The 24,478-nt window shown below is 47.1% G+C and overlaps 1 protein-coding gene and 1 long non-coding RNA gene across 10 annotated transcripts in view; one reads left to right on the top strand and one right to left on the bottom strand.

The window, feature by feature from the left end:
* RUNX1 (RUNX family transcription factor 1) overlaps positions 1-24,478 on the bottom strand; it is a 263,629-nt gene that overhangs the window by 36,904 nt on the left and 202,247 nt on the right. For 8 of the 9 annotated variants that reach the window (XM_047720321.1, XM_047720355.1, XM_047720364.1 and 5 more), the window contains one exon: positions 4,287-4,478. The exons of the other annotated variant lie outside the window; for it this stretch is intronic. In XM_047720321.1, the coding sequence (XP_047576277.1) occupies positions 4,287-4,478 (192 nt within the window). The remainder of the gene's footprint in view (positions 1-4,286; positions 4,479-24,478) is intronic. 9 annotated transcript variants of the gene reach the window in all.
* LOC125094818 (uncharacterized) lies at positions 3,924-22,840 on the top strand. Its single transcript, XR_007125711.1, has 4 exons — positions 3,924-4,278; positions 10,433-10,504; positions 19,211-20,388; positions 22,013-22,840. It is a non-coding gene; the product is annotated as an uncharacterized LOC125094818 (long non-coding RNA).

Genomic DNA, 24,478 nt, shown 5'->3' with positions numbered 1-24,478 from the left:
GCAGCTGGTAAACACCGACACAAGTAAGCCTCATTAATAGCTGAGGAACAAAGTCAATTCCTATCTCCAAAAGCGTCACAGGCAACAGTACCAGCGAACACAGTCTTTCCAAAATAACTTTAACCTGTGGGGAAAATCACTATCAACACAAAAATCATTTGGAGAACTGGAACTGAAGAGGTAAATCTGAGACACCGGGGTCTCCACGCCCTGACTGTCCTCTCGACTCTCAAAGCGAGGCACCCATACTCCTCAAGGCTGATCAGAGGTTGCCAGGATTTGGATGTTAAGGAGGTTCTGGTCCCAGTAAACCAGAGAAGAAGGCCAGGCTGTCACCCCCAGTAAAGCAGACAGACTGGGAAGCCCTCCTCCTCCCCCCTCGTCCCTCATTTCCTCCTGCTATTTATGCTGAGTTATTCTGAATTAAGTTTCCTTTTGTCCCCAACTTGAAAAACAAATGTACATGTCCCCCACCTACCATCCCCCACAAAAGGCAGCTTATCAAAGGGCCCACCACAGAGTCTGGCCCTAAGGTTCTCATCATTAGCAATATCTAATGATAACAGAACGCATTCCGCATGCCCGCCAAGGGAATGCCCAGCCCAGTACTTCTCCCATCTCCCCTTTGACGACCGGGATTCTTCTTGACACTGTCCAATCCTGTGTCTAATGGATCCTCAATTCCAGAAAATCTGCCACTCGGTTAGCTCAGGCTCTTTAGCCAGAAAGGTCTGGGTTTGAGTCCAAGTCTGTCACTTATGCTCTTGGCGACTCTGTAATTGTTAACCTCTGAGGTTCAGCTGCTCTGCCTCTAAACCACACCCCAAGATTGTGGTGAGAGCGAAATAATGTACACAAGAGGCCTCACCTATGCCCAAAGTCATAACCAGTCCAGTTAAAGAGTTAAGCCTCACGCTTTGACGACTATGGCAACGTAGCCAAGAACAACAAAACTGGCCTCTTCGTCCAGTTTTCTGCACCGGCAGATAGAAGTCTGTCTCCATCTTCCCAGAAAGGAGGGGGTTATACAGCCTTAAATGTGGTTCGTCATTTTTGGTAAATTAGGAGCCAAATTCTTAAAATTAATTGCCGGGGTTACCCAGAGCCATCTCTAAGGGAGTGTATGTGACCAAACCAGCATCAGTGACTTCATCCGTGCTGTCCCATCTTTTAAAAGGACATGTGTCCGTGTTCCTTCCCATGACTGAACAGAACTCTAAAATCCGGGGCACCTGGGTGGCCAGTGGTTAAGCCTCTGCTTTCAGCTCAGGTCATGATCTCAGGGCCCCGCATCAGGCTCTCTGCTCAGCGGGGAGCCTGCTTCCCCTCTCTCTCTGCCTGCCTCTCTGACTACTTGGGATCTCTGTCTGTCAAATAAATAAATAAAATCTTAAAAAAAAAAAGAATTCTAAAAACCACTTGTAGAAAGAAGTTCGTGGCAATGTGTTAACGAATGGTGCAGCCATGACAAAATGGTTTTCTGTTCACTTTTAAGAGCTGGTTAAGGAGGAAGTTGAAATTAACCTCAGCTCTTTTAAGAGTTAAAACCTCAACAAATAAACAGCGGTTTGGTGGCATGGTAACCTGCCGCCCTCTTCCCTTACCCTGCTTCGGATAATTTGAGATGCCTATTTTGAGTGATTCTCCAGCACATCTGATTCTAGATAAATAGAGGCTTTATTCTAGATCTGTGATTTCCTACTGACAGAGTTAAAGGGGCAGGCATAACTCTCCGAAGAAGGCACAACCTCCCTGTCAACCATGATCCCTCCAAACCCCGAGTCGCGGACGTTTCCCGAGGCAGAAAACATTCACACATCTGTACGGCACTGCTGTAGGATGTCCGTGACTACCTTTGGGATATTTTTCTTACAACGATGGCTGCTGTTTCAAAGAGAGCCATAAACACATACTGGATTTTTATATAATGCATCTTCTTAAATATAATATGGAGTCTCTACAGCTAAGCCAGGAAAATAACCATTTTCCTACTCGTCAAGAACAAAATGAAGGTTCTGGCTGAAAGAGACTTTACTATTATCCCCGTTCACTTTCTAATTTCAGGGGTAAAAAAAACATCCCAAGGGTCTACTCAAAACATGACTAGGATAAAAAAGCATTTTCTTACAGGGGGAAAAAAAAAAAGAAAGAGAAAGGAAAAGCAGTTTTACATGAATATATCCTGGATAGTTATTTTTCTTTTAAAAGTTCTTATGATTTTACAAGTGAAGGACTGAAGAGCCAATCATATTTTGGAAAGAAAAGGCATCAGCAATATAGTTAACACATTCTTTAAAACAGCAACCAAGCCTCTAGGGCACTCTAAAAGCAAGTTATTATTACTTACATGTTGCAGAAGTAAAAAGTTTTTAAAAGGAACAAGAAAGGGGTGAGGCTCTGTGTTAAACCTGATCCTCTGCTAAGTAAGCATACAATATTCCAAGGAGCTAAAGAATGCCCGTCCGGCCACGGCGATGTCTCCACCCCAGAGCTGGTGACGGCTGAGGACAAGAATTCACTTGCCACCCTCCCCCTCTTGTTTTTGGGAAAAAGAGCCTATCTGACAAGGAGGCAAATCAGACCTGATTTGCTCCTCGCCAAAACTGTCCGAAACCAAGCCGACCTAATGGTGGCCATTTCATCTCGCCGCTGCGTGGCTGAATCATTGCTTTTAAAAATGCTTCATGATTTTGGTTCCAGTTATCGGTGGAAGAAGGTGAGTCCCTTCATCAGCTGAGGAGGTCAAGCCATCGGTTACACGATGAGAGAATAAGAACATAGAAGTCTTCCCTTTGATGTTACAAATGGAGGCCGGAAGATGGCATAAATCATTTTAAATGGCCCTACACACACGATCAAGGAATCTCCTCGAGAATTTGTTCTGTTCGGAAGGAAAATTTCATTTCACTCCTCACCCGTCTCTCTCACTTAACTCAATCCGATTTACCGCACACACTTGCATTTTGGCATTCAAAGAAAAATCAATATGCATAGTTTGAACAAGTATTCATGATCAGCGCCACAAAACTGATGATTCCAAGGCGGCTTTCTCCTAAACACACCGAAGATGAGTCCGTAGATGAGAGAGAACGCACCAGCATCAGGATTTGGGTTTCTGTTTGGAGACAAGGGGCCCCGCCCTACGGATGGGCCACTTCGCAGCTGTGCGCATAGCATCTGATGGGAAGCCTTCTCTGGGAACTTTCCCCTCAAATAACAGAACCTCCCCCAGACACATAACAAGGAGAGCTTGTGGCATGAGCTATCAAACTCTGGGCAAGAAAGAAAGCATGCTTGCCTTTCGAGAGCCCCGCATGTGCTCACACCGAAAGCTAGCCACTGGTCCAGAAACCTTAAAGACCTCAAGACGAGCACACATCCCACAGTAGGACTCACACAGTGAAAACCCCTGGGGAAGCTAATTTCTGCGGTCCCAGAGGGCAAGCAGCATGTCCCTGGCTGGCCACCTGCCCTCTCCCCCAGATGTGTTGCTTATCTCTCCCTCTGAGTTAGACAAGCCTGCTACTTGGAGAAGGAATCTTACTGTGACCGTTTGCACACAGCTGTGTCCTGCGCAGCACACAGAAAATGACTACATTTCGGAAATTCGAAATGGTATCACAGAGCAAATAATCATTGACGTCAGTGGTTTCTACAGTGCAAATGAACTCTGTGTACTATCTAATTTGGCACAGCGTATTTTATGTAATTATTGTATTTTACAGTGTTTTTTCCTTTTTTTTTCTTTTTGGCAATTGCTTGCTAAACCCAGGTATGTGTATATGGGGGGGGGTTCATCTGCATTTTTTACTGATTGTCCATTTATTTATTATAAATAGTATCTTTGATGTGCTGGCATCCATACTTTCCTAATATTTCTTTATACTTTTAAAAGAACATGTATTAGATACAAACCTCACAAATAATCTGAAGGCAACAACGACTTGAAACATCCTGACATTCACCTGTTTGGGTTGTGTGTGTGTGTGTGTGTGTGTGTGTGTTCAAGCCAACACAGCCAAAGCAAACTCTTAAAAAATGCAAGCTATTAATTACGTAGAGCTCTCTCTCTCTCCATAGCTCCGGTACTTGTGCCTCTTGATCTGGGGATCTCATTACAGCGCAGATCTGACTCAGGAGGTCTGGGGCGGGCCAGAGACTGCCCTCTAACAGGTTCTCAGGCTGCGGGTCCAAGGACCATTTGAGCAAGGAGGAGAAGACAGGACTGGTCTAGGGGAGTGTGGCCCGAGGGCAAGGCGGGAAGCGGGCTCCCTCCAGGTACTTACCCTGCATCTGACTCTGAGGCTGAGGGTTAAAGGCAGTGGAGTGGTTCAAGGAGGCCCGAGGGTTGGGTGTGGGGGCTGGGTGGTGTGGGCTGACCCTCATGGCTGTTCGCCGCAGCTGCTCCAGCTCACTGAGCCGCTCGGAAAAGGACAAGCTCCCGGGCTTGGTCTGATCATCTAGTTTCTGACGATGTCCTATTGTGGGGAGGGGGGGGTGGGGGTGAGAAGGGGAGAGGGAGGCAAGGAAGGAGGGAGGGAAAAGATCAGAAAATGTATTGTGGCTTTTCTAAAATTCGGGGTTTTCTTGTCTTTCCCCTCCCTCTTCCCCTCACCCCCAACGTGGATTTACAGGAGGTTGGCACACATGGGGCTGGCTCCCCGTGGAAATTCAGGGGGGACAGGGGGGCCCATTTCATCACAGGCCGCTGGGTGCTCTCCTGGTCTGCACCCCATCTCCCCAACCCTCTGCGCCCATCTCCACCCGGCAGAAGGTGGTGGGCATACAGGGATGGTGGTGGTGTGAGGTCAGAAGGGAGAGAAGGTGCATTAAGGGTTGGCCCTTGGCCATGCGCTGCGGGCTGAGCTACGGCAGCCAGGAAAGATGCCCTCCCTGTGGCATCGGAACCGCCGCTCCTTACTGCAAACCCAACCACCGGCAGGTTTTAGAGGCAGCAAAGTGGGCCCTGGAGCTTATTAGCGCACGCCCCTTCCAACAGGAAATGAGGTGTGGCTGTGAACCCACGGTCCTTGGGGAGGTCAGATTTCCTGCTAAATGCAGGGCCTGGGCAGCCCTCAGCCCCTCTCCGCTCCCTCTCCTCAAAAGCTTCTCACAAGCATTCTTCTTCCCTGAAGCCCACTTCCCTAGGTGTAGCCTCTAAGAGGGGGCTGAGCAGAAGGTAGAGCCTGGGCCTCAGCCGGGCCATCTACCCAGCAGGCTGGGCCTACTGGAGCCCAGAGGCTCTGACAGGAGGCTGGATGAGCTTCCCCCAGGGGCTCAAGAATCAAAGGTGGAAAGGTGGGTCCCTCCGCTGTCGGTATAGACAGTTAGTATCTATCCTTGCCTTGTTCCCCATCAAAATCACTGTCACCAGGATGCAGTGAGCAGAGGCCGTTCCCATGGGACAGGCCAGGAGGGTTGGGCCTCCTGTTTCCTTCCTTAATCCTCCCAACAACAGCGCTCTAGACTAGAGACTCAGGCCTGTCAAGCAGAACGGAGGCTCAGGATGTACTGATAGAGGCACTGTGGGGCCGACAATTCATTCTCCTTTCCAAGAGGATATGCCCCTGCTTCTTCCTCACCCCTGTGGTTCGAATAAAGAGTCATTGATCAATTTTGCCACCAACCACACCTCTCCCACCTCCCCCACTCCGCCAACCATCATCAGGGGGCTCCAAACAACATTAGGGGAGCAGCCTGCTAGCTGTGGTAATCAAGGGCTCTTTCACACGCCCTGACCCAGACCTCACTTAGAAAGAGGATCCCTGGATTCCACTCCCCCGGGCCCGGGTAGGAGTGGGGTGGGAGAGGTGCATTTTAGCCCAGCTCCCAATCGCTACAATTACAAAATTAAATTTTATAACTTGTATTATGGTTCCAAATCTCCGTGGCTGGCCGTTCCTTCCTGCTGCCAGGCCCCTTGGCACGGTTGACACGGTCTCAGATTCCAGACCAAAAAAAAGGCCCCACTATATTGCAGTGATTTTTATCATGAACAAGACCTGTTTGGCTCCGAAACGAGGAAAACGACTTAAGCATAATATTTGTGTAGTTCAAATGCAATGCTCCCTCTTTTCATGTGTCACCAAGGCAAATCTGGATTCTGATTCAGCCCCGCAGCCCACAACACTCGACCTGAACACAAACAGCCTGAGTCACACTGGGCCAGCACACATGTGAGAGGCCTCTTACCGGCTGAGTATTTTAAGCACTGGCCTTGCGGGCGAAAGGCCATAGGGCCAGGTCCCGGAACCACTCATGTTATCCCTTTCCCTCAGAAGAATGAAAATGTCTTTTTCTAGAACATTCTATTTCAGTCGACCGTGGTGTAACTGTCTCTGGATGGATCTTTCCTTGACTCCTCCCTCCTCTTATCTTTGGAACAGATTCTTAGCTTTCTGGTGATTGGACTAAAAAATCTGGTATTCTTACACCCCTAAAATTTCCAACTCAAAGGCCACTCAAAGCATAGTAATTAGGCCTTTAAAATGCCTAGCATGACCTAATGGCTGGTATTAGGAGTCGGGCAGAGAAGGCAGGAAAAATGATTCTGGACAGTTCTACCACCTCCAGAAGAATGCCGGTTGGCAAAATCATGGTGCAGAGGCTTCCAGCAGGCTTTGTACCCATTTCAAAATTTCACATTCCTTGGGCACCCAGTGGCATTTTTGAAGAACACCGTGTCAAGGACAGTGGGTGATCCAGGAGAATGATGTGTACGAGGTCATTCTAAATACAAGCATTTGACATCTGGGGAGTTTACAGTTGGCCTTTAAAGAAAGGCTGTCAGTTGCATCTGTCTCAGCCACCAAGCTTGGGGACCACATACCGTCAAGAAACAGAGAGATAATAAGTCATTTCAGGTAACCCACTACTATGGCCAGGCATAACGTGAGATTATTATTTTATTAGTCCCCTCTCACTGCCCTATGTTTAAAGGAATGTTTTAACACGTGAGCAATTTCTGGACCAGGGGATACCTGCCAAAATCGTAGTCATTTACAGAGATTGGCTGATGACTGTCTGCTTTAGCAGGAATGTTCAGGCATAACTTTCAGAGAAAACAATTCTTCACTCTGAGCTATCTCCTAAGCCCTGTGAGTTGGGAGGCTGAGTTTAATGCTGGAGGGGGGGGGGGCGTTCACTCCACGCCCTCCCCACATATGGTCCTGGCAGTAAGTAGAAATGTTATTGCCTCTGTGGGGAATCTAGAGCCCCTTCCTCACCATGGTGCTGGAGGACTGTAACACCAAAGCACCGGGGAAATAAAAAGCATTATCATATTAAAGGTGTGGTTCAGATGCATTTATAAGCTAGATCAAAAGAACACCTCATTCTTCTTTTCTGAAGCCATCAGATTTCATGGGCCAAAGAGCAATATTTTGTAAGAAATACAGAAGCTTCCGATATAAACTTTCAAGCGGGGGAAAATGAATGCTTTATGTCTCTGGTTTCCTGTATCTGTGTGCAATTAAAATGTCAATTTGCCCCCTGAATTTTAAATACAGGAGTATGGGAAATGTCCACTATCAAACTCACTTTCCTTCTTTCCTTCTGAGTACTGGGCTTCCGAGGGCAGCAGGGAATTCAACTCTGGTTCAGATCTAGTAGAATTACAATGCAGCCCTATGCATTTGCATGTTGGCCGCCTGGGTTTGGGGGCACACTAGAAGTCCACTGGAAAATGTTGACACAGTGGTCCTTAAAATCGTGGCTACCTCAAGATTTCATAGTAGGACATCTTAATGAATCTTGACTAGAGTTGGAAAGGATACTAAATTATGTTTCTCTATTACCATTCCCACATTTTGAAAAAAAGTCTTTGATTGGGACTTTATTATACATGCAGAGTCATAAAAAGCCGAAAGAAAAAAAAAATAAAGAAAAATAAATTAATCCCATCTGCTAAATTTTACTTCTTCATTCCAAAGACATATGTCCTGTAGTTTTCTGGGCTGGCTGCCCACAAGGCATCCCTAAATGTTATGATATCTGTGATGGATAATGAGACCAGCTTTCAATTTTCCGCTATAAAAACGAGACTGAGGAGGTATGCATATTTCATCTATAACTGAACTGTCTTTTTCAAGAAACCATTGCTGAACTATGAAATATGCTATATGCTCTTCTATGAAAGAAAACAGGTAAGGCTAATTGTAGCCTTTTCCTGGAAAATGCTGGTCAGAGAGTAATTTTATGGCAGTTTGTTAGTCCATGTTTCTGGAATGGGCTTACTACTTTTCTTGACAGATTCTCAGCAGAAAAAGTAGGAAGGTATAGACTCAAAGCATGGTCATCGTGAGCTGTTGAGGAAAATGCATGCAAAATGATAATACCAAAAAGAGATCTATCTCTCTGTGTATCCACTTACATCTGTATCTATCTATACATAACATTGTGATTCTTCTAAAAGCATACATGTATTTTATTTTTTTTTTTATTTTTTTTATTTAAGATTTTATTTATTTGTCAGAGAGAGAGGGAGAGAGAGCAAGCACAGGCAGACAGAATGGCAGGCAGAGGCAGAGGGAGAAGCAGGCTCCTGCTGAGCAAGGAGCCCGATGTGGGACTCGATCCCAGGACGCTGGAATCATGACCTGAGCCGAAGGCAGCTGCTTAACCAACTGAGCCACCCAGGCGTCCCAGCATACATGTATTTTAAAACATGCTTGCCGATCAGTCTGATACTAACAACAGGGATCTGGTTAAAAAAACATGGATTCCACCCCCACCAAAACACACACCTTAATTTGCTACTGCTTTATGACAGTGGAAAAGAAACTGATGTGTGTACAGAACAGCTCACGTTTCCTGGTGTAACAATCTAAACTCTGGGCTCCAGGGTCATTAAAGTCCTAAGGAAGTCCTAAGTCCTAAGTAATCATACCGAATGTGAATGTGATCCTTCCTTAAAGCACCTTGTAGGTAATGAAATAAATCTTACCCGGAAACCTAGCCCTCTGCTGGCTTATTTAACGTTGGATAGTATTGTCCCATTGTGTATATCACAGTAGAAAATATGACATGGGATATATATGTTACTATATTATATATTAAAATATATATTGTATCTACATGTTTCTATATTAGCAAATGTTATATAAACTTCGGTGGCCTAAATTTTACCTCCAACTTCTTCCCATATTATTAAACTAGGAGATCCGTACAAAGTTATAGTACTTCACAACTGGAGAAGAGCTGGAGAAATCAGCCTTGTTTTTTAACCCACATTTGAGAAGTGAAGTTCAGAGAGGTTACGTCATTTATCTAATCTCACACAGCCAATTAGGTCTGAAAACACAGCCACTCCCTCAACATCCCTCCTCCTCCCCAATCTTGCTCAATGCATTTATAAATACCTATTTCTGGGCACCCCCAGTAAGTAGAGAGGAGAAGTGTATAGCATTAGGTGCTTATAGATCATGGGGCCAGCAGACACTCATAAGGATTTGCCCTTTATTATCCCACTTCTGTTCCCAGAAGAGATTAGAGCCACAGCCGTCTTATGACCCATAGTAGAGAGCTGTCTCACACACCCGAATAAGCATCTGAATCACGGGTCTGGCTCGGTAGGTCTGGGGTGTGGCCCGAGAAATCAGATTTCTACTAAACCCCAAGTGATGTTAATGCTGCTGGTCCCGGGACTATCCCGGGGAGTTGAGCAACTCCTCCCTGTGGTGCATGTGCCGTCAGTGTGCTTCCAATTTGCCACGGGCGGGAATTGAACACACCAAATACACCAGAAATGTGTTTAGACTAAGTGTCCATGAGCACCGAGTGCTGGCCTTGTTTTGGTGACAACTATTTGGTGGTCCTTCTCCTAATCGTTTAACTCTTCAAGGTAGGCAGAGTGGCTGAAAATGCCAGGCGTCTGCCCGACAGGTGGGTGTTGCCCGTCTCTCCCTTGCCATCACTGAGATGAGTCAGTGAGTCACTGCAGCTGTACTCGGGCTGATCTGTAAGGAACCCAGGATTTTCAAGTGGAAAGTAACTCCTGTCCAGGCATCTAAGGAAGGACTTGGAGGAAGAGAAGGCAAGGTTTATGAGGAACTATTTCATTCCACTTGACACTTCTGGGTGCCCACAAGGATGGGGGTGCTCTCATCCTTCTCTCCCCCAGAGAAACAACATGGCACCAGGGAAACGTGGCTGCCAGCCTGCATGGTAAGAACCTCCATTATAAATCTGCTTTTCCACCCAACTTTCCTGCGGACAGGAGCAAGTCTCTTCATCACCCAGCCTCCTTATCTGAAAGCCTGGAATTAAAGGACTAAGACGGATTACTCAGAGGGGCTCTAAAAGCATTCACAGCAATTATATCTGCAGCAATTAGCTACTCAGCTGGTTCTTGCTGAACGCCTCTGAGGACAGGCTTTCTTGAACAACTTCATATGACGTTAGGACTTTCAAAGGTTTCTTTCTTTTTTTCCAGCCAGACACCTGGTCTGTGGGAGCCAGTACCACGCTTAACTGTCAGACTGGTCCTCGGAGCTTGATCTGGAAGGTAGGGTTCTACCTGGCCTTACTACTCATCTGTGTGCTGCTGAGCAGCTCTGCCCAGCACGTCCTCACAGTTCCCTCTCCCTCTGCCTCCTGTGGTGTTGTCAGTTGCCCTTGGGACAGCTAGGAGCAACCCAGGACCGTAGTCTTCCTGGATCCTCTCCTCTCTCCCCTCAAGCCTACACTGAGCCTTTCAGGCTACCCTCCTCAGTGGGGCATCCCATTCTGTAGTTTCATCATCCAAAAGCTGCATGCAGAGGCCATGGACCACGAGACTCACCTCAAAACCCACTAGCAAATTTTAGGGGTTTGCAGATGGGAAGAAAGCCAGTCTGCTGAACCTCCTCCATGGTCTCACTTCTCTGCTTTTCTGATTGGAAAATAATCACACTAGGGGCACCTGGCGGGGAGTGCTCAGTCAGCTGAGCGCCTGACTCTTGTTTTCTGCTCAGGTCATGATCTCAGGGTCATGAGACTAGAGTTTGCATGAGATTCTCTCTCTTCCTCTCCCACTGCCCCTCCCCCTGCTTGCACACATGTACACTCTCTCTCAAATAAATACATAAGTAAATAAAAATCTCAGAGAGCGGGGCGCCTGGGTGGCTCAGGGGGTTAAGCCTCTGCCTTTGGCCAGGATCTCAGGGTCTTGGGATTGAGCCCCGCCTCAGGGTCTCTGCTCAGTGGGGAGCTTGCTTCCCCCTCTCTCTTCCTGCCTCTCTGCCTACTTGTGATCTATCAAAAAAAAAAAAATCTTAGAGAAAAAAAAGAAAAGGATGATACTCTTTGGTTCCCAGCCCATCCCTTCTCATCAGCAGCAAGAGGAATGTGAGTCTGAGGTCAATGGTCATCACCCTACCTGTACAATCCACACCCCCTCACCCACGTGCCTTGGGTAGGTGTCCTCCCCCCTTCTACACATGGATAATCACACTGAGTCAGTATAGAAAAGTCTATCAGAATGGTGCTATTTCCTAGGTAATGTGTTTCGACTTGCTTAAGGACCCAACAGACATGGTACTTCTTACCCTAGGAGAATCACCAACAGGGACAGTGATGTCTTTGGTTGGGGAGAGCTTTGATTCTCTTGCAGGTGGCAACAGGTGAGTGACCACCAGTCTGGCTGTGCCTGGGGCTTCCCTATCCTGGGTCTTCCCAAACCATGGTCCTGCAGTGGTCCCTCACACTGGCATAAAGCACATGTTCCAAAGACCAGGCTGGCATTTGGCTAAGCCTGCTTTCTTAGGCCAATACCCCCTATTTTGAAACTAGAAGGCAGACAGTCTGAATTCACTCTGCTCCAGCCACCCTGGCCACCTTGCTGTTAGTCCTATGTCTGCCTCAGGGCCTTTGCACCTGCTGTTTCTTCGGCCCAGATGCCCTTCTCCCACATATCTGTGGCCCACATTTCCTCTATCCTTCAAGTCTTTGCTTTAATTTCATCTTCTCCCTGAGGACTTCCTGAACACCCAAGTTTAAACTGCAAACTCTCCCGACCCACCCAATGCCTAGCCCTTTTGCTTCGGTTGTCTCTGCAGTATTTATTGATGTTACTTGTGGTCTGTCTGTTCCCACTGGACTGTAAGTACCATGAGGGTAGGGGTTTTGCCCGTTTTTTTTTTTTTTAAGATTTTATTAATTCATGAGGGACTGAGAGAGAGAGTGAGAGGGAGGCAGAGGGAGAAGTAGGCTCCCTGTGGAGCAGGGAGCCCCAATATGGGACTTGATCCCAGGACCCCGGGATCGCGACCTGAGCCAAAGGCAAACACCCAACCCATTGAGCCACCCAGGCATCCAGTTTTGTCCGTTTTTATCACGGCTATATCCTTAGCACCGATGGGAGCACCTGGCACACGACAGGCTCCCTAAACACTGACCAAACGGGCGCTCAGACCCTTCATGACCAGGGCCATCCGCCTGTCATTCCTCAGAACCTAGGAAAGCAGAATGTGTCTGGGGCAAAGGAAGCTTGAACTAAAGTTTTCGGCTGCCATGGAACGGAGGAGCGTTCAGAAAAGCAACTTGTAGGGGAAACGTGCCATAACTGAGCTTATCCAGTTTCAAGGAGAACTTGTCTCATTAGAAGTCAAACAGTCTGCGAAGCGTGTGCGCTCTAGTGTTTTCTTCATCATACTAAAAAAGAAAAGAGAATGGATACAAGGGCCTTGTGCTGAGTTGAGCCTTGTACCCTAGTGGGAGCAAAGCGTTGCTGCAACTCCCCTTGGGGTTTTGGGGGAGTATCTTTATGCATGCACAGACACACACACATACATAGACACCCAGACACACATACACTGTCCCATGGGCCAAGACCTCACTGCTAGAGACAAGTAGAAAAGGAAAGGTAAACAAGGCCACAGTCTGAGGGAGAGCCAAGGGCCGCTGGGGAGCACGGAGCACAGCCTCCAGGCGGAAGTAAGGCCCACGTGGGGCCCTCTCCCCTCCCTCCCAAACCAGGCCCCAAGATTCCCAGGGACAAAAACAAAAATAAGACTGGGCTCCTGCCTTTTCAAGCCTCGGGGTGACAGACGGTGGCGTTTTTAGCTCGCCTGCACGAGCTTCTGGAGACAGGACCTCCCTGAAAGCAGAGGAGTTCACAATCTGCAGTCGCTGGTCGCCCCGGGTACCTCCTGTTTCTGTCTGGTGACTCAGGAGGTAATTGTGGCTTAGGGCAGAGAACCCGCCTGGTTTCTTGTGCTCTTAGCCAGAGGCAGCTCTCTGTGGGGGCGGTGGAGGCAACCCCAGAGAGGGAGGGGGGCAGACAGCTCACAAGTTCAAGATCATTTCTCCTCTATGAACCTGCAATTCCAAGTAGGACCCCCTCTCCTCGATGAAGGGACTGTCTCCGGAAAACCCCGCTGGAGGGTGATTATAAAGTAACCCGAGAGTGGGATTCATTTCACCCCGGAGCTCCGGCCTCCACCGCGCTCTCTGAACTGAAGGTGCCTTTAGGGGGTACATTTTGGTGGCAGGGGGGGGATCAGTACTGACAGGTGAGTATGGCCTGAAATGGTGCCTGGGGCTTCTGAACTGGCTTTCGAGTCCTGGTTTTCAGCAGAGCCAGCCCCAGGGCCAGGAGGGGGCACGAGCAGAACACTATCCCAGAGGCCCACAGATCTCACCAGCTTCACTGGGCTGCCTGGGCATTCCTGTTCTCCGAGTGGCTCCCCCCCCCGCACAGGGCTCCTTCCCTCTGCCCTGGCACACACCCCCAGTGACCCGCAGAGGTGCGCGGACGGTAAACTGAGGGCCCCTGCCAGGCTGGGTGGTGCCCCAGCCAATGTAAGGTGAATGGATAAAGAGAAGAAGGAAGGAGTGATTAAACTGCCCCTGCAGAGGCTACACTGATTCTGGGGTGTGCACCCAGCCATGCTCAAGATGCTCTCTACTCCCCTACTTCTGAAAAGGGATAAGGAAATTCCTTCCCATTCCTAAAAGGTCTGCCTGCTGGGTCCCATTCCTAGCCGTGGGGGGAGGGCAGGGGGTAACATCTGATTTCCATCTCTCTCTGTCTCTCTCTCTCTGTCGTGTCATAAATGCCAACTGACTTTGGGGCTGTCCTCACAGAGGCAGGAGACTGAGGGTCTGTCAAAGTCCTTTAGATAGTGGCTGAGCAGACCCTGCAGGTGTGTGGAAGACCACGGCATCCTGGCTCCTGAGCGCTCGCTGGTTCAAAAAGCAACAGTAACTAGTGGTTTCTAATGGGCTTCAGCCCCACCTCACACCATACAGAGAAAATGCTTTCAAGGGGCCCCTGGGTGGCTCAGTGGGTTAAAGCCTCTGCCTTCGGCTCAGGTCATGGTCCCAGGGTCCTGGGATGGAGTCCTGCATCGGGCTCTCTGCTCAGCAGAGAGCTTGCCCCTCTCTCTCTGCCTGCCTCTCTGCCTATTTGTGATCTCTCTCTGTCAAATAAATAAATAAAATCTTTTAAAAAATAAAAAAGAAAGAAAAGGCTTTCAGGTTGTCTGGGGGCATGAGGACCTCACTGAGGCCAACTTCTGCTCACAGCCAACACACAGCTGAGAAGAAGCGTCCGTCTGGAGGGGAGGAAGTCCTCCTCCATCCATTACCTGAATGGGCAAGAGGCTCTTTGCCTGGGATCTCCAAAGAGCTGCGACGCAGTGATGACAACACAAGTCCCACTGCCTGCTGGGCGACGCTGGGAGGGAACATTCTATTTATGCCAAGACACAAATTCCCCCTGTTTACCCTGGTGGACACATCTGAGCCAGTTATAGAATGAAGGACAAGGAGGCTGTCAGTACTTCCCTAGCAAAGGCAGACGACCTTCTCCCAGCAAATCCTTCCCAGATCTGAAAGGAACACACTTGTCCTTCTCTGTCCTTTTACCTTGGGGCTCTGCCTACGGAAGCCTGGCTTGCTGGGACCAGCAGCCCAGCCCACTCCACTCCTCATGCAATAGGAGACCATCCTTTTCCAAGCATGTTTTGAACTTTCTCTCCTTTGAACTCTGCCAACAGTCCCTCCTCTGTCCGAGTACTCCGGTGCGTGAAGGCAGAATCCCAGCTCCATGACAAGGTGTTCAAAGGCTGGTGTAGATGATGCTGAATCCTCCCGCAGCCTGCAGGGCACTCCACCCCCCTCCCCCCAAATCCTGCCCTGGCTCTCCCCACCCCCAGCTTTTTTTTTTTTTTTTCCTTTTAACCACTTCTGCTTCCTTCATTTCTTTGCAGCTGCAGCAGAGAGATATAGTAAAGCTACTGTATAGGATTTTGAAAGCAGGGCCTCTGAGAGCTTTCCAAACTCCATACAAGCCGCTTATTCTCTGCCTTGTTTTCTTTGGCTTCAGGTTAGTAACACAGAATGAGTCAAACAGTATTAACTTTCAATAGGGAAGTGGTGTGGTCAACCGAAGCTGTTTGCGGCTAGATTGTGCAGATAGGTAGGACAGGTAATAAAGAACAGCCCAGAACTCTGCGAGGAGGCGAACAAGGGAGGCAGCCCTTGCTGAGAAACATTGAACAATCAAGTCTATGGGACTCAGACCATCCTTTTTGGTTGGCGGAGGAATGCACACTAACGTCTCTGACCGGCCGGCTTCAGGAAGCTGGCCATGTTGGGACTCTGTGGCTTGCACAATTGAGTACTTTGTGGGTGAAAGGATATCTTTTCTCTCTCTCTATCTTTTTTTTTTTTTTTTTTTTCTTAAATGATGCCAAAGCCATGGGGAATCTAGTTAGGATGATTTCCCCTACTTGAGGCATGTCATTCCGGAGTGGGCCTTTATTCATTTCTTGCTCCCACTTGGGGAGTGATCAAGTCACCCCCCTCTCTCTCTTCCCCATCTTCCCAGTCCCATCTGGCCCATCTGGACGCTTCGCAGTCCCAGATCTCTGTCTGGGACATCTTCCCAGTCCCAGATCTCTGTCTCCCCAGGTTGGTGGGCTGGCTGCAGGTCTGCAGGGCCCTGGGGCTCTCCTTCTCCAGGTTGGAAGATGATGTGTTGGAAGCACAATTACTCCTACAGACATTGATCAAGTCATCTTCTGAGAAGCTGATGAAAGATCTTAAAATCCCCTCATTCTGCAAATGGGGAAACGGAGGCTCTGAGAGGGGATGGGGCCACGAGCTCTGCAGAGCCAGCCGGGTCGGAAGCTGTGGCTCCCAGGCCAGCGGTCTTTCCTCCAGGCCTGTCGCCGCTCCCTTGCCCAGGGCTCAGGATTCCTTTTACAGTTCAACAGAGCAGCTCCCGAGATGAGCCCAGCCCTGGAGACTCAAATTTCAGCAGTTTCCAGTCCTTTCTGCCTGCACTCAGCTGCCTATTTATTTTGCGACTGGCTGAATCACCCAAGGAATAGAACGGAGCTTCTCCCCACCTGCTCCTGGCAGCCAGTCAGCCAGCGAACAGGACAGAAAGCCAGCCTCTCTCTGGAGCCTTGAAAGATTCTCACCTCTGAGCTGCTGCAGATTTGACTGGTCCTGGGAAACTGGCATGGAGACTCGAGGGTGTAACATTTCACCTCCCTGAAATCTAATCCAGAAATCTCAGGCAAGCAGCATATGTAAAGAGCCACGGGCTAGAAAAAAAAGAGCAAGGACTCCGCCAGCTGCAGTAGGATCTCACATGCTCCTGCAGCTCTTCCAAGTCTTTCACAGAGAGAAAAGGGAATCCCAGAGTTGCAAAGGAAAAACTGTTTTGGCTTTGGAAAAGAAATATATCTTAAAAGAAAACGCAGCTCTCTTCAACTGTCTGGGGTGCTTCTTTTTGTTTTCAATCTTCTTTAAGGGGACATAGTAGTACGTAAAGAAAATATCAAGATATTCTGACAACAAAAGATAAAATTCCTAGCAGCATGGATTTACAGAGGGGGCTGATTTGACTGTCTCTATTTTTTGTCTACAATTTTCTTCTCCTCAATTTCAAGACCTCATGAGATGAAATCTACCTCTGAAAAAAACCAATAATTATTTTATTTCAGATCCCTCCAATTTTTGTGTGATATACACAATGAATTTTTCTATTGTATTTTTCTATTATTTTAACATAGCTATTAGATTTCTATTACCTAATCGATAAGACTGCTTAAAAAGCACCTTGATACATGGGGCACCTGGGTGGCTCAGTGGATTAAAGCCTCTGCCTTTGGCTCAGGTCATGATTCCAGGGTCCTGGGATCGAGCCCCACATTGGGCTCTCTGCTCAGCAAGGAGCCTGCTTCCTCCTCTCTCTGCCTGCTTCTCTGCCTACTTGTGATCTCGGTCTGTCAAATGAATAAATAATTTTTTTTTTAAAGCGCCTTGATACATAATATCTCAATTCATCCAAAACAACCCTATGTAGTAGACAGCTCTTATGATTATTCCCATCTTGAAAGATGACCCAGCAGAAATTTCTAGATGTGAAGAGACATGGGAGGCACACAGAAGCTTGAGTGCTAATGTTCAGTTAAGAAACAACTACATTTTGATAAAATCTCTGTTTGGAGAAGGACCCCCTCTTTGCAAGACAAACCGGTTAACAGGATTTTGCTTCAGAGAGGAATAAGTTGTTGAAGTTGGTTCAGTACTTGGAATTAATAATAGATAGGGTAAGAAGGAAAACAGAAAAAGGCCCTTATTGTATTATTTTCTGGGGGCCCGATCTGCCAGGATTTTTTTTTTTTTTTTTTAAATAACTAGGCAATGGCGGATATTTCGCTCTCACTTGGGCCGATTTCCAGTAGTTCCCTTGGTAAGGGCTAAGGGAAGAGGGAAAGGGACCTATGTGTCCAGGGCATGTGCTAATATTTAGAAGCTCCTCTGTGCCAGGCTGTGCTGTCGTCAATCTGCACAGGACCTCAGCCCGCCCCTGCCCACCCCACCAAGGCTGTCACCTTCCTGGTTTTTCCCCTGAGGAGGCTGAGCTTGGGGAGGCGAATCTGATCTCAGATTGAGAGGTGAGGCTGAATGAGGTGGCCAGCTCTCGGGCGGCCAGCCACCACTCCAGTCCGCCTCTCAGGCTAGCTCATTTTATCCTCATATCCCTCAGCAAGGCAGGAGCCCATTCTACAGATGGGGAAACTGCTGTGCAGCTGGTAAGTAGCAGGGATCACACGTGAAGCCAGGCTGGTCCAGCTCCAAGGCCTCTCTCTCTCCTTCCCTCCAGCTCAGAGCTCTCTGCTTGTTTCTGAAACCGGGGCTCTGCCCTATTGGCAAAGCTGAAGACCAAAAAAAGAGGGGACTCTGTGCATTTCTCCTCAGCTCTTTAAAATGAACGAATTGGAAATATCACAAACCACTTCAAAGCGAGGTAAAAATAAGGTGATGCCAGGAACTAATCCAAAAGGGGCCATGAATGCATACTGTCCTTAAGAATTTACTGATTTCAAAATATTTACTTTTTATCTCAGATGACCAGAAGACTTATTTCTAGGCTGTGGCGAACAACAACAAAAACCAAACCAACCAAACACGTAGCATATCAAATGTTCGACATTTTGGTATATGTAAGAAACCTGAAAGACTTCCATAACAGTCTGAGTTTTAGTCAACACTGGCTTTAATGGGACCTGAGTTTATGTACACATGGAAGTACCAAACTAATCTATTGCCATTAACTTACTTTATGGGGGTCTAGGGAGTTAGCAGATTAATTCGGTTGCGTTTCTTTAAAAAAAAAAAAAAAGGCAAACAACAAAGAAATTTGCTTCAGGTACTTGAAATTTTTTTTTTAACCTTGACTTTCATCTGTAAATGTTTATGCACAATATCTGACTATCGGCTGTAGCCAACTTTACCAGTAACATCACATAACTTACTTGCACATAGAACCTGACACAAATAGCCCATATGTACATGCCCAGTCATCTTACGAAAGAACCAAATGTCAGTGTCTTCTGTGATGTCTGATACACAGCTGTAGTGCCCAGCAACAGATTATACCTAATTTATCCCTTCTTTATTGTCAACTTTCCATAGCCAAAAACCTTCAAAACAAATTGTTATAAAGGACAAGAGTACGGAAAGAACAGAAGACAACAACTGCAAGTTAGCGCAAACGAACTTAAACACAGATCTAGTGCAAGGGGGTAGCTTTTACTTGACTGATCTAAGCTGAACTTCTGGGGTTTTCTGTTATTGTTTGGGGGCGGTGGGGTTCTAGGAGACCCACTGGGTGAGTTCTTGCTCAGTGACTTTCTTGGCTACACGGCTTATGGAAAAAGCCCCGAACCTTAGGGAAAACTAGCGCGAGTTTGTTTGTTTTCAAAATGAGAAGTGGAAAATGGCTCGTGTGCGGAAAAAATTCTCAACCACTCCGAAGTGAGAAGCTGATCGTGATAATGCTGCGTGGCGGGGCCAACAACAGTCCTTCCGCAGGCGAGGTTCCCCGTGCCAGGCCTGGCAGTGGCATTCCCATCGCTGGAGCCCACCTGTTCCTGCAGCTCCCGGGGTGACCAAGGCCCCTGCTTAGACCCAGCCCCCACACAGTGCAACTGGATGACCTGCGTGGACCTCAACTGTGCTGCTCCCTAACCAGCCCAGGTTGGGGGTTGCTCCCCCAGGCCGCAGGGCACAGGGCTTGCAAACCCAGGAGCCGCGCGTGCGCAGAAGGGTCCCCAATTACACGGGGAGAGCACCTGTGTCCCTGAAATGTGTCCCTGAATGTCTTTGGAGGAAATGAAGAAAAGCCCTACCCAACAGATACTAAAATATCCCCCCAAAACCCCAGAATAAGTCTAGAAAGACACGTTGGTTTAGGGAACTCAGAGGGTGCCTGAGTGTGTCATCCTAAGTTTGCAAAACTTTCGTGTATTTAGCTGGTCCAGGCGCCCCGGGGAGCGGAGCTGCTCTCCTCTGGGGCAAGAATTCAGGCTCTAACAGACTCTGGCATACTTCACGTCCGTTTTCTAGAACAACATGGAAAGGTCTCCCTCCAGCCTGTCATGCATATATTGAAAAGAGCCCATGCGTTAGATCTCAGTACCAACTTTCATTTGTTACTCAAACAGGATTTTTTTCCCCTGGAATTTTTCACAAAGTTCAACATTTGGGAGTAAGGCCATTTTACTAAAGAGGGACTTAGGAACAGTGCCCAGAGTGTTTCAAGGGTCCATAAAAATGCCAGAAAAGAAATTTTACTGGGTCTAAATACAAAAGGAAAACTGAAAAAAAAATCAAAATATATAAATGTTTAATTAAATGTCTTAAAAAATGCAGCATGATGGCAACTTCATGAATTTTTAAACTTAGGATTCACTTTTTTTTTTGGTTTAGAATTTTCGCATAGCCAAAGGATTTCAAGACTAAATGCAAATAATTGCTCTGTCTTCCGAACACTTATCGCGTGTTCTAAATGTTCTACAGAGGCTGTCTCCTCCAGCCTCCCAGCACTGTGAGGTCAGTATGGCCACTGTCCTTGGAGGCTCGGCCGGGCCAGCCAACGCTCACCAGGTATGGTCACCCACACAGTTAGCAAGTACTAGACTGGGGAATCTCAACCTTGATTGAAATCACGTTGTTCACGGGAGGAAATCAGGGCTGAAGGTAATGAAATGAGTTACTCATAGCCAGATAATTTCACAAATAAATGACAAAAGCCCTTTCAAAAATTTACAGCCAAAAAAAAAAAAAAAAGTTATCTAACATATTATTTACGTGGGTACAAGTGGCTATGTCCGACCTCACATAGGACAAAGTGCCCTTCTCCCAGGGAAGGGGAGCCCAGGAGACTCAGCCTCTAAGGGGCCTTGTTTGTGGGGAACCGTGACTCTGTTTTTCTGACAATATTTTGTTACCCCTTCTGAGTGGGAACTAATTTGGAGATTATCTCATCCCGTCGCCTGGTTGGACAGAAGAGGAAAGTGAGGAGGACCAGGATAAGTACTTAAGATAATTGCCCAAGGTCACACCCACTGGCCTGGTGGCGCCAGTGTGAACCCAGGTCCTCCGTTCAGGATCCAGAGACCTTCCTACATGTTTTAAGATTAAGAAATTGGAAGCCTAAATAGAGGCAGATTTTTTTTTTTTCTTTTAGCCCTTTATATACTAAATTCTAACAAGGACTGTGACATATTGGCTTAGATCCTGACCTCACTGGGGTGACACCTAAAATAGAGCTTGGGGGGGGCGGTGCCTGGGTGGCTCAGTGGGTTAAGTGTCTGCCTTGGGCTCAGATCACGGTCTCAGGGTCCTGGGATTGAGCCCCAAGTCTGGATCCCTGGTCAGTGGGTAGCCTGCTTCTCCCTCTCCCTCTGCTGCTCCTCTTGGCTTTCTCTCTTTCAAATAAATAAATAAAATCTTAAAAAAAAATAAATGAAATAGCACTTCGGTTTGCCATGGCCCCGCTGGAAAGAGAAATCCAAGAGAATGGTCTAATTTTCATTGCATGCTTCTTCTCTCCCCTCTCCCCCTCTGTTAGTCTGAAAAGGCACCTAGATACTTTCCTGGGGTTCTCACCAGTACCTACCTGGAAGGAATTTTCCCCCTTCCTTTCTATAGCAATACAAATCCCAAATAAAAATCCTAGTGATTTCAATATAGACAGGCTTGTTACCAAGAAGTCGCAGGCCTGCCCAGGTCTTGGTGAGCTGATGGAGGGGGGATTATCACTGCTTCCAGGGGGAGAAGCATACTTTCCCCCAGGATCCTCTTATATTCCCATTCATCCCGTGAACCTTTCGGACCTTGGCCTGAATTAAGTCTGTAGAAAACTTAAGGGTCAGGGACATCTTTATGTATATAAAATTCTTCTTAGTCTAGTTTGATACTACTAAAATAATAAATAGAATGAGGTTCTAAAATTCACTGGACACATTTAGGCAGAGTATTATCAATCTTTGAAAAACTGCTTTTGCCAAGTCTTGGGGTAGTTTGGGCACTTAGCATGGCAAGATTAAAGTACCAATGGAAGTCACCCAGAATGTCCATTTTAGCACCAAAATGCCTTTCAGAGTGGGGAGGAGGAACATAAGTAAGAAGAACATTTCCTCCTCCTCTTGGAGCCTCTGTCTGTCTCCTACTTTATATCTGGGTGGGAGGGAAGAAAGCATTATTTCCTTTCTCTTTTGTGAATCAGGATTTCATCTAGAAAGAACTAAGGTCCAAATCTGATATTTGAAGAACCTAAGGGATTAAGTAGATCATTGTTCACTGTCTGGAAGAAATGTTTAAGCTCTTCTGAACAAACAAAGTGACCGTAGATGGATCATTACAATCCTGAGCTCAAAGACATATAAAACTGCCTGCTATTCCACTAATCGGCGAAGAGCAAAGGATGAAAGTTTCCATCCCTCGAGAGGGCTGGATCCCTCTCGTCCCTACCCGGACCCTCGTGGAAGCTCTTTGCCAAAGGGAGGGACCGGAACTTGGAATGTTTGCCTGGCAATCATTTTGTCACATTATCTAGCTTTCTTGCAGGCCAACAACGGAGGTCCCTGCTTCAGGTCCCTGTCGATGCCTTCCCCCAAGCAGACCCCGGGGACAGACGTGGAGCCAACCATCAGTACCTGGGGTCACATGGCTGCCTGTTGGGTCCTGCCCCCTGCCCCAGGGTCCACCCGGGAGCGCTTGGCTCCCTGCCTGCCCAATGACTGCCAAGGCTCTGAGGATCTGCTTTCTTCAAGACTGTATTTGAACCAGAATTATATTGATAAACCCTCCTAATAAAAAATTTCTGAAACAGAAATTTCAATACAATGAAGCCCAAGGAGGAGATGGTGCAGTTCTTCAAACCAGACACTGGCGTCTGTGGGTCGCCGTGTCTGGACTGCTTCTTTCCAGTTCTGGTTTCCTGATGGTATAACCTTGGACCTCACTTCGTTTTGCTTCAACTTCCTTACCTGTTCTTGCAAAGATGATACCAACTAATGTATGGGAAGCTCTTTGAATGGTGCTGGGTGAACAATGGTACTAATTGCCAGCTATTTTTATTATTAGATGTTTTATTATTATTATTTTAAAAGATTTTATTTATTTATTTGACAGAGAGAGTGCATGAGCAGGGGGAAGGGCTGAGGAAGCAGCAGACTCCCCGCCGAGCAGGGAGCCCCACATGTGACTTGATCCCAGGACCCCAGGATCATGACCTGAGCTGAAGGCAGACGCTTAACTGACTGAGCCACCCAGGTGTCCCTAAGTATTTTTATTATTAAGAGAAAATAATATTTTAAAAACCCTGTACCTTAGTCAGTCACACGAGCAATCTGTAAACATTTCTGCTCATGCTGCATTTTTCCAAAGAAACTTGATTTCAAATATTTTTAGGTCCATTACCGCCATAGTTTTCAGGTACTTTCACACATTCCTTTTTTTCCCTCCAAACATGGTCTCCATGTTTAAGGATCTCGCTTCTTCTGTCTCTGTTAGAGATTTGCTGCTTCCATTCAAAATCATAGAAGGAAATATATTTGTGTGGTGTAATCCCAACAAAATCCTTAGCAAAGCGACAAAGTGATAAAGAGTTAGGCCCTCCAAGGGACCCATGTTAACCTTGATTCCCTATTTAAAAATGGTTAGTCGGCAAGAGGTTAGTGCCCCAGAAAAAAAGTATTTTCTGAAGCTTTTAAGGAACGGCTCCACCTAGCTATCTGTGATTGTGAATTCCAAGCCCACACAACAGTTTCTGTGAGGGACCTGAGACCAGGAGTTCTCCCAGAAATGGACAGTATTTGTTGTATTAATCTTTTCAAGTTTTAATTAGGTCACTCAGTGTTCCAGATGTAACCAATACCCGGCCAGACGGTTGATGGCTTGTGACATCAGAATGACGACCCAGTCCCTATCCCTGGGATCCCCACCCCTTGCCATCGGGTTGCTCAGGGTCCCGACTACTCACTCCCCTCAATGTCTCCTTAGCAAAATATCTTCCTCCACAGCACTGAGGTGCTACCTAGTCTCTGCAGAGAATACGCTTCAGTATCTTAATAGTATTGTATTACAGACGCATGGTTTAGAGCTAGAGTTTTTCACCAGATCCCCCCAAGTATAAAAATATACATAAAAACAACTCTCAAATATCCTTGTCCTGAAAAATCCTGTCAGTCCAACTCTTGCACTTAATGAGAACACTATCTTTCAATACATTAACAAGCCACAAAGTGTTCTATCTATGAACTGAAAACAGATTCCCCATTGCTGCTGAACGGAGCCCAGCCCAGGATATCTTCTGCTGGTGCTCTTTCTCCATAATAAATTCAATTTTTCATCCACTGGTAATTTCCCTATTAGTCTGAGATGTCAATAAAATCCTGCAAAATGTGGGGGAGAAACACCTTGTGACACCTTGTGCACAAGTATTTCAAGTTGAAGGCTCCATGCCTGTGACGAGACACCACCATTTGCCCTTTCTAGACCATCTTACAGCAGGCATGAACCTGAGACGTCCTGGAAGCCAACACCTCATTTCAAACATGTGGCTACAAAGCCACATCAGAGAGCTTAGAATAGGTCATGTACGTACGGCACAGGTGGATGGAGCAGTGCATGGATAGAAGGACAGATGGATGGTAAGATAGGAGTGCAGGGTTGTGTGCCAGGAGCTCCT

This window comes from Lutra lutra, chromosome 1, assembly GCF_902655055.1.
Source record: "Lutra lutra chromosome 1, mLutLut1.2, whole genome shotgun sequence".
In the NCBI taxonomy this organism is placed as follows: Eukaryota; Metazoa; Chordata; class Mammalia; order Carnivora; family Mustelidae; genus Lutra; species Lutra lutra.
Note: the sequence above shows the minus strand (reverse complement) of the source record. Positions and strands in the feature narration are given on the sequence as shown.